This window comes from Lagenorhynchus albirostris, chromosome 2 (assembly GCF_949774975.1).
Source record: "Lagenorhynchus albirostris chromosome 2, mLagAlb1.1, whole genome shotgun sequence".
In the NCBI taxonomy this organism is placed as follows: domain Eukaryota; kingdom Metazoa; phylum Chordata; class Mammalia; order Artiodactyla; family Delphinidae; genus Lagenorhynchus; species Lagenorhynchus albirostris.
Window position 1 is genome coordinate 163,644,755 of NC_083096.1, and position 15,103 is coordinate 163,659,857.

General features: G+C 36.6%; 1 protein-coding gene across 9 annotated transcripts in view; it reads right to left on the reverse strand.

Annotated features, from left to right (window-relative positions):
* EPB41 (erythrocyte membrane protein band 4.1) overlaps window positions 1-15,103 on the reverse strand; it is a 195,957-nt gene that overhangs the window by 76,302 nt on the left and 104,552 nt on the right. For all 9 annotated transcript variants that reach the window (XM_060140813.1, XM_060140811.1, XM_060140810.1 and 6 more), the window contains 4 exons: window positions 13,211-13,298; window positions 8,890-9,042; window positions 6,350-6,447; window positions 3,778-3,950 (listed from right to left, as the gene is read on the reverse strand). In XM_060140813.1, coding sequence (XP_059996796.1) covers window positions 3,778-3,950; window positions 6,350-6,447; window positions 8,890-9,042; window positions 13,211-13,298 — 512 coding nt within the window. The remainder of the gene's footprint in view (window positions 1-3,777; window positions 3,951-6,349; window positions 6,448-8,889; window positions 9,043-13,210; window positions 13,299-15,103) is intronic.

The window sequence follows — 15,103 nt, forward strand, 5'->3', positions numbered from 1 at the left end:
CACCAAAGCTCTGACTGTCTTCCTTTAGAATTGTTTTACATGCTTTAGTTTTGGAAACTCAAACATTGCTACAACATTTGAAGACAAATTTTTGGAGATTTCCCGCCAGGAACACAGTGTATAATTTAATATAACTGGCCAATATTAGTCAATTAGACAGAGACATCAAGGTTTTTTAAAATCTTGAATTGAGGGCTTCCCTGGTGGCGCAGTGGTTGAGAGTCCGCCTGCCGATGCAGGGGACACGGGTTCGTGCCCCGGTCCGGGAAGATCCCACATGCCGCGGAGCGGCTGGGCCCGTGAGCCATGGCCGCTGAGCTTGTGCGTCCGGAGCCTGTGCTCCACAGCGGGAGAGGCCACAACAGTGAGAGGCCTGCATACCGCAAAAAAAAAAAAAAAAAAAAAAAAAAAAATCTTGAATTGAACTGTGAGGTTTCTACAGCTAGAAAAATAGAGACAGTCAACATGTTATTTCTACAAGTAACAGAAGCATCTTTATAAGTAAAGCTTTCCTCAGCCATAAAAAGAAACGAAATTGAGTTATTTGTAGTGAGGTGGATGGACCTAGAGTCTGTCATACAGAGTGAAGTAAGTCAGAAAGAGAAAAACAAATACCGTATGCTAACACATACATATGGTATCTAAAAAAGAAAAAACAGTTCTGAAGAACATAGGGGTAGGACAGGAATAAAGACAGAGACGTAAAGAATGGACTTGAGGACACGGGGAGGGGGAAGGGTAAGCTGGGATGAAGTGAGAGAGTAGCAGGGACACATATACACTACCAAACGTAAAATAGATAGCTAGTGGGAAGCAGCCGCATAGCACAGGTAGATCAGCTCGGTGCTGTGTGACCACCTAGAGGTGTGCATTAGGGAGGGTGGGGGGGAGACGCAAGAGGGAGGAGATATGGGGATATATGTATATGTACAGCTGATTCACTTTGTTATACAGCAGAAACTAACACACCATTGTGAAGCAGTTATACTCCAATAAAGATGTTAGAAAATAAATAAATAATTTCTAATTTGTTCAAAGTACCAAAGCTCACTAACCCTTGAATTGTTGGTTATTTTTGCTATTAGAAAGAAAAGCTACATCAGGCATAGTATCTATATAACAATGAAATTTCATTTAGTGGAAGAAGCCATATGGTATCAGACAGACGTGAGTTTTTGTTCAAGCTTTGGAACTTACTAGCTGTGAGATCTTGAACAGATTGCTTAAACTTTCCAGCCTTAGTTTTCTCACTGAAAAATGGGGATAAAATAATAAGAATAATAACTCCCCAAAACAAAGATAAACTGGAGGTAGGGTGATTTACCGGACAAGAAAGCGATGCCTGAGGTTGTTATATGAATATGGCAGATATGAGGATTGAGTGATCATACCTCAAACTTAACATGTCCAAAAGAGAAGTCTTGATTTCCTACATCCCCAAACTCTGCTCCTCTCTCAGACTTTCCCATTGTAGTAAATGATCAAGCCTAGGAATAAACCTTGATTTTCTTTTCCTTACCATCTCCAACACTTAATTTACCAGTAATTCTGTCAGCGCTACTTCTGTATTGTATCCCTGACCAGTTTTCACTGTCTTTAACGCCAATACTCAAGTCCAAGGTGTTGTCATCTCTCACTCAGATCCTGCAACAGACTTCACCAAGCTTCTCCTTTACTACCCCTGTAGTGGAGTAGATCTTTGTACTAGCCATGTGTGACTATTTAGGTTTAGTTAAAATTGAGTTCCTCAGTTTCACAGTCACATTTCAAGTTCATATGGCCACATATGGCTACTGGCTACCAAACTGGACATCACAAAATAGAAAATTTTCATCAGCATGGAAAGTTCTATGGGACAGCACTGATCTAGACACATGCCAAACTCACATCTACCTACAGGTCTTTGTACTTGATACTCCCTTTTCAAGAATGTTTATCCCCCCAAATTCGGGGATGGCTGGCTCCTTCTCATAATTCAGGTTTCAGTTCAAATGAAGCTCCTCAGAGGAACCTTTTAAATTTAGAGTGGACCACTCAATTTGAAACAGCTCCCCAATCTCCCCATCCACAGACACTCTCCATCCCATTAGTGTTTTATTTTCTTTATAGCACTTATCACTACCTGAACTTGTTTCATTTTATTTCTGTTTCTACCCATAGAATGTAAGCCCCATGAGGGCAGAACCATGTCTGTATGTTCACAGCTGTATCCCCAATAACTAGAACAATACCTGACACACAGAAGTTTAAAATAGTTGAACAAATCAGTAAATAAGTATGGATCTGGCAGAACATGGATTTTGGAGTTAAACCAACCTATACTCCAATCCACCAGCTATCATATCTTAAGAAAAGTTATTTAATCTCTGAGCTTAATTCCTAGTGTTGTGATGAAGAGTAAATAAACAAAGCCTACAATCTGCCTTGTAGAGAAACATCAGAAAGAAAGAAGCATGACTCGTGGTACGGAAGCACAAAAGTTCTACTGCTTAGGTGATTTCTTTTCCAAGTGTGGCTGACCCATTCCTGATCCCTTTAAAGTGAGCTAGGTATTTCTGATACATGCTCCCATAATGCAACAAACCAGAATACGGCAGCATAGTTCTGGATGATACAAAACAAAATAATAATGCTGCGGCTAGAATATTAACAATATTTTAATGACAGCTAATATTTTGGGGTCACATTAAGTGCCAGCCATTGTGCCAAGCATATCATCTCATTTATTTTCTCATGAAAATTCTTTGAGGTAATATTATATTATCATCATACCCATTTTATGAATGAGAAAACTGAGACACTGAGTAAGTAACTCACCCAAGAAGATAGATCATAAATGCAGTGGTTGAGATTGGAACCAGGTCCGACTCCAGAACCGAAGCCTGTAACTACTGTAACATGCACCTTGCTTTTACAATAGATAGTATAGAGCTGCAATCAGCAATACTCTATTTTGGTTACTGCCTTCTGAACTTCTATTTATTTGCCACCTCTTTCTAGCTGCATAAAGAACTGAATATGGCTTGGGAATCCCCTGGTGATCCAGTGGTTAGGACTCGGTGCTTTCACTGCTGGCGCCCGGGTTCAATCCCCGGTAGGGGAACTAAGATCCTGCAAGCCACGTGGCAGGGCCAAAAAAAAAAAGAACTGATTGTGGCTTTTTACGTCATTTCAGTAATGCTAATGCTCTCAAATCCTTGAGACTAAACTTAGAAAAACTGAAACAGATCTTCTGTCAGTATATACAATTATGAAACTTATTTATTTCCTCCCTCTTTTATTTAAACAAAATTTGGACACTCCAGTAATAGGATTGTTTTTTTGGTCTATAATTGACACATGACAAATGATCTAAACTTTTTCAGTGATTGCGCTAGTGACGCAGACCCCTTCCCTCTTTTCTACTTGAAAAATAACTATTTAAAAATGTTCAAGAGGGGTTTAGTTCAGTATACTACATTAGGTGTCACCCTGTGGTAGAGATTCTGAATTCTAATTCCAATTCTAGTGGTGTTCAATCCACCACTTCCCAGCAGTGGGACCTTGATCTAGTTACTACTCTCTCTGAACCTCTGTTCTCCTTTTCTTAAGATGATTCCACTAAATTCGACAATTAGCGAGATCCATTTCGTTTTATCACTGAGACTCTTTAATTTGATTCTCTTATAGATAACTGCACTTAGTTTGAATGTACCCGACCACATCTGATAACCATTCTTCCTTTATCTCTCTCTAAAGAGTTAGGATAACAAGAAATCATTAATATTCAATACAAACCTCCATCAAGGCTTCGGGATGCCCGTTTGCTTGCTGTACGCTCAAAGTGTGGGGCAGGCCTGTCAATCAGAGCACTAGCTTGCCTGGTCTGAGCCTGAGTTCGGCCACTGTATCGAAATTTGGATCCCAGGGCAAGAAATTTGCTTTTAGGAATGGTGTCTGTAGATGTCAGTCTGGGGGGAAAAACATGATAATCATATATTATATACATCATCTCACTCTAATGAGGTTGTGAGATTAAAGACAAAATCAAGTATTAAAAAGTTTCACAATTCTCACAGCTTCCTTATAGTTACTAAGACAAATTTCCAATCAAGCAATCATTATTTTAATTCTGTCATTTCTCAAAACAATATGTATAATTTATTTGTGGCTTATATTAATGATATAATTTTATATCTCTATAGGTAGGGTCTTATGGTTTTCAAAATGCTTTTATAGCACTGTACTATTTTCACTATACCCCTGTAATATTTTCATCATTTTATAGATAAAAGAAACTGAACCTCAAAGAAGGTTACTTGCTTAAGGTCATAGCTGTTAAGAAGTTGGGCAGTCATAGAATTCAAGCCCAGAGCTCTTTTCCCCTCTCCTAGAATAATAATTTTGTCAAATGCACTCCAAACTCAATGCCTGGTATTCAATGCCTATTAAATCCTATTTAATAGGATATTTGGTGTATTTTCAACTCAGTTAGGAACCCCATCCTTTCTAAGCAGTACCCTGTGCTCTCTTTTGTCATGGCATTTACTACACTGAATTGAAACAATCTGTTTATGTGCTGGTCTCCACTATGAGACTGTGAGCTCTCTTTGGGTAAAGAATAAAGACTATGACTTATTCATTTTGTGTTTTCACTTCGGGCATAGTGCCTGGCATGAATCTGGCATTCAATAAATATTTGCTGAATAAATGCATAAATTGCTACATCAAATACTACCAAAAAGAGAGTATTTTTTTCTCTTTGGGGTAGTTTAATTCAGCAAATGCTTTCTTTTATGTAATGAAGAATTACATGTTAATATATCCTCTTATTTTGATGCAATGGATTTAAATATGCTATCCTACAAGTAAATGCATTGGCTGCAGCTGAAACCTATATATAGATATTAAACATTCAAAATAACTCTTTTTTTGGGGGGAGGGAAAAATTAGGAGTTTGAGATTAACATATACATACTGCTGTATATAAAACAGATAACAACAAAGACCTATTATATAGTACAGGGAACTATACTCAATATTTTGTAATCACTTATAAGGGAAAAGAATCTGAAAATATATATATGTATAACTGAATCACTTTGGTGTACACCTGAAACAAACACAACATTGTAAATCAACTATACTTCAATTAAAAGAAAAGGGAAAAAACCCTCTTTTTACTCTTCCTCACCCTCTTTTAAAACTCTATTTTCTTGGTTTTAAAGAAGATGATGAAAACATAAAGAAATATCTTAATGCCAATAATTAAGATTCTTTAATCAAATATAAGGTGTAGCCTCATGTTTTATTTGAAATGAGAACTGAAATGTTATTTTCCCTGACTTGTCTTTCTGTCCAGTGTTCTTTAGTGCTAAGTATGATATGAAATTACAAATAGAAGAAAAAGTTATCGTGGTTCTCTCTCTTGAGAGCCCTTCATAAAGAGTCAAGTTTATTTATGAACAACATGGCATGAAGTCTAGGATTTGCTTCAAAATAATCTGAGAAGTAGTAGGAAGGAGTGAGTGGGGATATAGATAAAGCAAGATTGACCTTGGGGTGATAATTGTTGAAGGTGGAGTTTGGGACCAGAGGAGTTCATTATACTATTCTCTTCATTGTGCTATACATGCAATTTTCTATAATAAAGATATTTTCTTAAAAAGGCAAACTGACAACTAGCTGGCTCTCCTTTCAACAGAAGTAATTATTTGTCTGCTAGATTTTATGTTCCATCAGGACAGGGGCTAGAACTATCTAGTGATATATTCCCAATGCCTAGTACAGTGCCTATACAAAGGGTAAGCACACAGAAAATGCTTGGTAAATGAACACAAGGGGTTAATTATATGTCCTCTTGAAAAGCAAAGGAGATGAAACTTTCTTCTGTCTTCTATCTGATACAACTGTGCTGCAAAGATAGTTCTCTGTGCTCCCTTTCTGGGGTTGATTAGAACCAAAATAACCATCAGCTTCACGTCTTTAACCTTCCAGTATAAGAGCCCCACAGAAGGTAGTTAAGCACTCCTTAGAGAAATTCCATGTGGAGCTAAGTCAGGGTACCTCTTCCTGACAGGACTGGTTTTAGCTCCAGTTAGGGCAATCACAGAGCCTCTAGTAAACACAGGTTCCTATTTCTCATTTCCCTCATCCTTCTACCATACACAGAAAGGTGCTCTGGGAATGTTAAGACAGTGTTTTTCAACCCAAAGGAGAACTAGACTCATTTTATCTTGCTTAAGATGATCTCACCTGAGCTAAATAAAAGACGGCCAGCCATGCAAAGAAGGAAATTTCAATAGCAGGTTTAAAATAGAAGCATGCATAAATAATTTATCCTTGAAAAATACTTAAGTGAGGACAATACCTGAAAAACGTGTGATGCTCTACACAGACTTTCCATAATTTCTTAGCTGCTCGGTAACTGGGAAGTTTGAATCCGATGGTACTTTCATACTGTTCTTGCTATAAATACACAAGCAAACATGGAACATAAAGTATTATTCAACTACAGTGATACAGGACCAGAGAAATATGGTGCTGCAGAAGAGATCATTGTGAATAAAAAGAAAGTTACTAGTCTAAGGACATAAAATATCATTTGAAATTTTTTCCTACTTACCAAAAGAAATTTACTCACTGAGAGTGGTTTTTTCCACAGCAAGGAAGCCAGGGAATGCATCTTATATCATTTACACATGTTATTTTGTTCAGAAACACACACACACACATATACACTGTATATTATTCTGAGACACAATTAAGTCACATTTTGATTGTCCAGACAATTGTCCAACAATAGTTACTGTCTGCATTTAGGATACTAGACTACTCAATAATCAGGGAATAGGATAGCAGATGATTCCTCCAATCAACTAATATTATTATGCAATCGTTTTTAGTAATAGGAACTAAAGATTGTGGCTCAAACCAGATTATTGAATTATTAAATGCCTTTTTTTTTCTTTGATTGATCATTAGTTTATCTAGATACTTCTTCGACTGAAGTAAACCACATCCTGCCAGGGCTACTGGAAACACTGTCCTGCTAGTCTCTTGCCTCTTTTTTTCTGCCTTAAGCATACTTTATAAGATGGAAAGGACACTGACATTTACTTCTAGTGCCTATTATTGCCAATAACACTATGATCAGACAGTATCATCTGTATTTTTATACATGAAGAAACTGAGGTCAGAGAAGTCACCTGCTTAGTCTCACAGCTATTAAGTGGCAGAACCAGAATTTCATGGTTGCCACTACACCACGCTACTTCTGAATCATCTGTTATAGTCACAATACTATACTCACTTCTCAAAATCCTATATACACTTCTATACTATATACACTTCTCAAAATCCTACTGTTGTACTTTATTGCTTTCTTAAGTAAGAATTTTGCATTTTTAGTATATATTATATATAATATATATAACTATATATATTATATAGTTAACATTTAAAGAAACCAAAGACTTCCCATTATCATATATATATATATATATATTTTTTTTTTTTCTTTTCTGCCTTCCCACATTAAATTGTAAGACTGTTGAGGAATGGACTTGAGGACACAGGGAAGGGGAAGGGGAAGCTGGGACGAGGTGAGAGAGTGGCATGGACTTATATATACTACCAAATGGAAAATAGCTAGTGGGAAGCAGCCACATAGTACAGGGAGATAGGCTCAGTGCTTTGTGACCATGTAGAGGGGTGGGATAGGGAGGGTGGGAGGGAGGGAGACACAAGAGGGAGGAGATATGGGGATATATGTATATGTGTATAGCTGATTCATTTTGTTATAAAGCAGAAACTAACACACCATTGTAAAGCAATTATACTCCAATAAGGATGTTAAAAAAAAAAAAGATTGTTGAGGGATGGACTTTTCTATTGATATTTACTGTTCCTAGCCCCTAGAATAGTGTCTCACACAAAGAAAGCCATCAATAAATATTTATTGACTGAATGACTCTTGGATTTGAAATTCTTTGACTTTTGCTAGGCACAGGTAAATAACTATGGTATAAATAAATGCTTCAATGATAATCCTTATCCTAAATTTTAAGGCTGCACATTCAGTATTTCCATGTTCAAATAATGAGCCATTTTTCACCAGCAGATGGTGATATATGCACAAAAAAGCCTCTTTCCATTAGTGCGATGCTTTCCTGTTCAGAGCTTTTATCTCTGTCATCTCATTTGATCTTCAAATCAACCTTGACAGAGCAGGTATTATCCCCCTTGAATGGTAAGGAACACTTTAGATTTATCCAGGGTCTTTTACTTAGTAGGTGGCAGAGTAGGCACTAGAACTTTTTTTTAAATTTAGTTCCTACTTGAACAATTTTCTGCTATACCATGATGGCTCTTTAATATAAAAGTTAAATTTGGCCAGCATTAGTATATTCTGAAAATTGATCACCAACTAGTAACTGAGTTATCTGGTACAAAGTTGAACATCCAACTCTACTAAAAATCTAGAACTTGACCCTAGGACACATTCCCAGTAACTACTAGAACCTACATATACAAATAATTATATAAGGTAAGGGACTGGTGGTATAAAACATAAGTAATTTAACCCCACAGTTTAAAAGTCTCATGCTACTTAATTTAAAAATATTTTCCATCAAGATTTTACCTGGAGTAAACAAGGAACAAGTTTATTATCCAAATTTCACTTTTGGCCATGGTACATTTACCTACATGAAGAGAACTGTCCAGAAAACAAATAGGAAGGAAGAGAAGAAGCATCACGGGACTGATTAGGAAACAAAACATCAACACCTAAATAGTTAGCTAGAGAGAGACCTCATAGATGACATAACAAGGAAAACAGGAATGAAGAGATGTTTTAGATATGGTCTGTGTTTGATTCAGGAGGAAAGGGAAACATGAATTCTGTACCTCTCCAGGGCGAATCTTAATGAAAAAGCTGCTACGTTTGTAAGAAATCTTCAGCACTTTGGGCCAAGGAAAGCGGTTAATTCTCAGCTTATCTTTGTAAACCAGAAGGCCACTAGAGCAGACACCTAGGATGATATCCACTCCCTCCAAGTCCTGAGGAAAAAAAGCGTTAGCGTTTCAGTCTTGAGCAAAGTGCTCAACATAGTCGACTATTATTAGACAATCTGAAGATATTAACAACCAAATACAGTTACAAAGAATACAATGAAAAATAAAGTTTAACCTAACAACCATAACCCATGGGACTATTTGGTCTATGTAAAAATGTTGTTACTATACTACATTTAAAAATCAATGTTATTACCTACCACAAATATCTTTAAAATGTCCAAATCAGACTCAGTAATTCTATTTCTATAATCTATTCTAAGGAAATAATTCAAATCACAGAAAAAGTTTTACACATGATAATGTTCAGAATGTTATAAGAGTGAAAAACTGGATATAACCTAAGTATCCAAGCATTAGGGTTAAATTATTGTTCATCCATACAGTGAAGTACAATGTGGCCATTAAAACAGTTAAATAGAATTTGGGAGATAAATGGGAAAATAATTATGTTGTAACATTAAGCAAAATAAAGCAGGATAAAATTACATACATAATTTGATTCCAACAATATAAAAAATATACATAGAAGAAAGATGAATACACCAAAATGTTAATAATGGCATTCTTTAGGTGGTACAATTATGAACAATTTTTCATTTCAGTTTTCTATACTTTCCAATTACAATAAACATGTATTATCTTTTAAAAAGTATTCAAATATGAAAAAACTAACACATGTATGTAAGAAATTCAAACAATACAGAAATGTGTAAAATTTTAAAAAAATCTACCCTCCTCCTCCCACACTCTTTAACAGTAACCAGTACTGATTTGATAATTTCCAGGATTATCCTATTTTCTAGGCACATACAATTATGTATGGATTATATATATATATATATACACATATATTATTAATATATCACCTTTATAATGAGGAAAACAACTAGAAAAAATTAAAATTCAGTGCTTGAGGGTGGAAACTGTATCTAAATCATTGCTATTATCACTCCAAATTCTGTTATTGACAACATGCTCAGTAAGTGTTTACACTGAGTTTGTTACCTGCCCACATTATTAATCATAACTTATTACGGCAAATATTAGTAAATTCTTTGCTTCAGATTTATAAAAATCTTGATTCATGTAGGTTGATAAATTAGGAAATTTCAGGGTATTTTAGTAACAACATACACTAAGCTTAAACCTTCAACCATTACTATCAATTATTTCGTTCATTATTAGTGACTGAGGGAACATCTGCTTTTCTTTTTTCCAAGAAACATGGACATACACACATCTTACCCACTGAAGGAATAGACTGCTATGAGGAGTAATACAGCCACCATCACCACCCCTCAAAGCCACTGTGAAATGTCACTCGGCTTGCACCTCATCTACCTTCACAACACTCCTCTCATAAAACTGAGCCTCTGCAGCCTCCAGAAAGGCTTCCCTCGGACTTCCCTGGTGGCGCAGTGGTTAAGAATCTGCCTGCCAATGCAGGGGACACGGGTTCGAGCCCTGGTCAGGGAAGATCCCACATGCCGCGGAGCAACTAAGCCCGTGCGCCACAACTACTGAGCCTGCGCTCTAGAGCCCGTGAGCCACAACTACTGAGCCTGGGTGCCACAACTACTGAAGCCCGCATGCCTAGAGCCCGTGCTCCACAGCAAGAGAAGCCACTGCAATGAGAAGCCCGCGCACCACAACGAAGTATAGCCCCTGCTCGCCACAACTAGAGAAAGCCTACGTGCAGCAACGAAGACCCAACACAGGCAATAAATAAGTAAATGAATAAAAAAATTTTTAAAAAGGCTTCCCTTAATAATTCAAAAAGAGACACTAATTTATTTTCACCATGCCTGTCTGTATATGAAAATCCTAGGGCAGGCATTTTGGTCTCCCAGTTCTGAAGTACTCAAACCTATCATTATCATAGTCAGCAAATAATTACTATGGTAGCTGCATGTCGTATACATTTATGTTTAAGTCAGCAGACCACCAGGACTTCCTGGAGGCCAGGGCATAGGGCTATGTATACTACCAAATATACATGCACAACTATAATTCTTGTTTTTCTATGATAAAGTGGTCATCCCTCCAAAAACCATGATAAGTATAGGAGTTGACTCTATTCCTTATAAACTCAGTATGAGAGAACTCAGATTTTTATAATTACTGATGTTAAGTATAGTAAGTTTTTTTTTAAGTATAGTAAGTTATAACTATTATCCTCAGGTCAAAAAGGAACAGTAAGTTACCAATAAAGCCATATTTGCATGCCTCTTTATTAAAGAAAAAATATTAATTAAATATATAATATTAATCATCTATGTCTGTAATTCAAGGAAAATAAATTTCACCTGAGTTAATCTCTACAGATAACCATTTATTTAGATAAGTAATAAAAGACCTGAGTTATATGCTTCTAGACTGCTCCTTTTCCCAAAATGAGTATAAAGAAACTTATTAGTGCCTACGTGTGTTATGTACAAGCACAATAGAGAGAAGAAATTATATTCAGCTTCAATTCGATGACTACATAACAAAATTTCCCAGAAGATGTCCCCTTAAGTTTTTAAAGGCTGTGGATACAACTACATCTCTCTTTTAACTATATGTTTTGGAGAAACAATTTGCTTTACAACATTTGCTGTAGAAATATGCTGCCTGACTCCTCATGTAATCCTGATAATTACTGAATTGACACCAGCCTCCAGCAGAAATTGAGAAGCAAAACCTAACAATTTCAGTTCTGGATCTGATCTGATCTTCCTACCAGCTACTTTTGAGATTCACAGAAGTTAGAGTACCCAGCCCAAAACAATCCAGAGCAACATCCTAAGAAAACTCACTAACATGCAATGAAATTTTATTAGTTACTAGAATGTAAATAAGGAAGAAACCTCAGATACAGATATTCAGGTTGGGAGAAACCTGAAAGGTCATTTTAGTCCAATCACCCACCAAATGTTTGAATGTCCTTTTCTAAATTCCTACCAAGTGATTATTCTGCCTAACCTGGAATATCTCTAGTGACAGACGACTCAATCCCTTCTGAGGCAGCCCATCCCATCTTTGAAATAGCTCTGTGAGACAATTTGTCCAACTGGACTGAAAAGTATTTCCCTGCAGTTTTCATTTTACTGGCTCTAGTGTTGTATCTTGGAGCCATAGTAAAATCTTTACTTCACAAGTTAATCCTTGAAATCCATGAAGACTGACATTATATCTTTCCTAAACTTTCCCTTCTGTGGGTTAAGTATCCCTATTCCTTTGCCTGTTTCTCACTGGACATGGTTTTGATTCCCCATCACGCATCCTAGTTAAATTTCTCTAAATGAACCTCAGGTCATCCCTTGAGCCCTTTCTTTCTCTCACAAACTCCTCAACCTCCCCAGACATTTCAGTAGCTGAAGATGAGAGAAGTCAAGCGACATCCCTTAAGTATTCATTGTGTTAGGTTGTATCAGGTAGAACTAGGATGAAAGCTCAAGTTTCCAAATCCCTAACCCAGTGGTTCTCAAATGAGCCACTGTGGTGCCTCTCCTGTGCATTAGAATCACCTGGAGAGCTTGTTAAAACAGACTGCTGGGCTCCACCCACATAGTTTCTGATTCAGTGAGACTGGGATGGGACCTGACATGAGCATTTCTAACAAGTTCCTAGACGATGCTAAACGCTGGTTCAGAGACCACACTTTGAGAACCACTACCTTATGCCAATGATTCTCAGATTCAAACATGAAGGAGGATCATTTGGGATATTCATTAAATCTGGAGACTTAGCCTCTCCTCCAAAGTAATTCAGTAAATCTGGGAGAAGCTCAGGAATCTGCATATTTAATAAACACCCCGGGTGATTCTGATGTAGGTGATGTTGTCTGTGAAACATGCCTCACTGCCACTCTATTTTCAAGTGTATCTGCATTTTAGGAAATTATCATTTCTTTTGCTCTCGGTGCTATATCTTTTGATCCTTATGGTTGCTTAGGTGTGAAACTTTGCTCTGATGGTGGAATCGTAAAAGGGCAATTCAACTGATACACTTAATACACTTCACTGGTTCAACTGATAGACTTAAAATTCCAACAAGAATTACTATCTCCTCTGAACGTTTTGTAATGCCCCAGATAAAGGTTGGTAAGAAATAGTATATGACACAGGTCTGATACATGCATATTAATAAAGGCCAAAGTTACCATTACCTTTGCTCTATGAAGGTCAACACCATACATAGACAACTTTTTGGCATTCTCAAGAAATTCCAGGTCAGCCTGAGCTGGAGTCATGGACCTTTGATAGAAGAAAAACAAAAAGACTTTCAGTGTCACAGTGTCAACATTTACAATAATAACATTTGTATATTACTTGTACTTAAACATATAAACATATACATACCAATATGTATGTAGATATATTTCATAGTCCTAAAAGTAGACTATTATGTATGGAAAAGGACTCTTATCACTACCTGTGTCTAAATAATTGAAATATGCCTTGGAAAAAGAGACCTTGGAGAAACCAAAAGTCACCAAAAGCTATCAGAAAAAAAAAGTTAAAAAATAAAACCTTCTAAATTTCTTTAAAGCTACCTCATCCACCATCAGTTCTGCCCCTCCCTCTCCTTAGGCCTTTTCTCCAACACATGTAAACTCCTCCCACTAATTTATCTTGCCAAGGAGGTGACCAAATTAAATCCTCTGAGGGCACGGTACAACTTACAATATCCTCTTAGCTGCCCTTTTTCTCTCCCTACCCCTGAATTGAGTTAATATGGAAATTAAACAGGAGGGCAGCTGAAGTTGCTTAACTGGGGATTCTTAATGGGGGCAGGCTTGATGAAAAGAAAATTTCTGGTAACAGATGGTGTCCTGCCCACTGACCTAAACAAAATAAATTGGTTAATAGAGGCATGTAGATAATGGGGCTGTTTTCTCTGTTATTAAGATGTCTTCATTACTAGGCATATAATGAATTAAATTTGTTTGAAAACAATCAGCCTCACTGTCTAAACACTCACTGTGACAGTCTTTCCTTCTCCTTTATAACTTTCTTCTCTTTTGAAAAGTGCTCATGAGCTGTTATGTTGAGCTTTGAAGAAAAAAATATTACTCCTAGTGCTGTGCAATTCAAACCAATCAAACAGAAATTCATAGTAACAATAAAGCAGCCATACCCCCAAAGAAAAACCATGTAAATGCCTATTTCCCATAAGACTGCCAGCCTCCAGCTATAAAAAGCAGCAGTGACCTATTCATTTAACAAGAGAAAGTCTCTTCCAAACCCATCTGTCTTTATCCTCATTAAAAAGAACAAAGGGAACACCCCCATAAAAAAAAAATCTCAGGAAAGAAACTGCAGGTTTGTTAATGACGCAGCATCTCAGAATAAAAACTTCCTTCCACAAGCGCTAAACCATCATACCTGAATGCTCTTTATTAATGACTCTGAAATTGAACACAAAAAAGGAGAATGGGAAAATAAACACATACGCAAGTCTGTATATTCAAGTCATTAAAAACATCTCAGGAAATTTTTGTAGTTTTTTTTTTCCTCATATAAATTATATACTTTTCTAGTTAAGGTTACTCCCATTTTATGGGTTTTTGGTTTTTTTGTCTTTGTTGTTGTTAGTGTTAGTATTATTGATGGCTTGAATTTTAGGATTTGAAGCTGGAATGGAGCTTGAAGATTATAGAGTCCAACACTTTCACTTTGCTGACGAAGAAACAAGCATGGAGGGATTACATGGTCATAGGCAAGTTATGACTCAGTTTAAGGTAGCAGGCTTTAGCCAGGACCCAAGTCACATCACTGCAGCTGGAATCCTAGCTCCTGCACTTAAGAGTGGTGACCTCAATCTCCTAACCATAAAGTAAGAAGCATAATAATACCTACTTCTTGAGACTAGTATAGGCAATGATTTTTTAAATGTTTGATGAATGAATGAATGTGACTAGTAGGATAAAATGAGATAATGCTTGTGAAACTGCTTTGTAAAGTATAAATGTTTATTATTATTGCACCCTTAGGTTTCTGGTACAGTGGTACATCATAAGCAACTCATAAAAGAGAAATAATTTTTTTTTTTTTGCAGT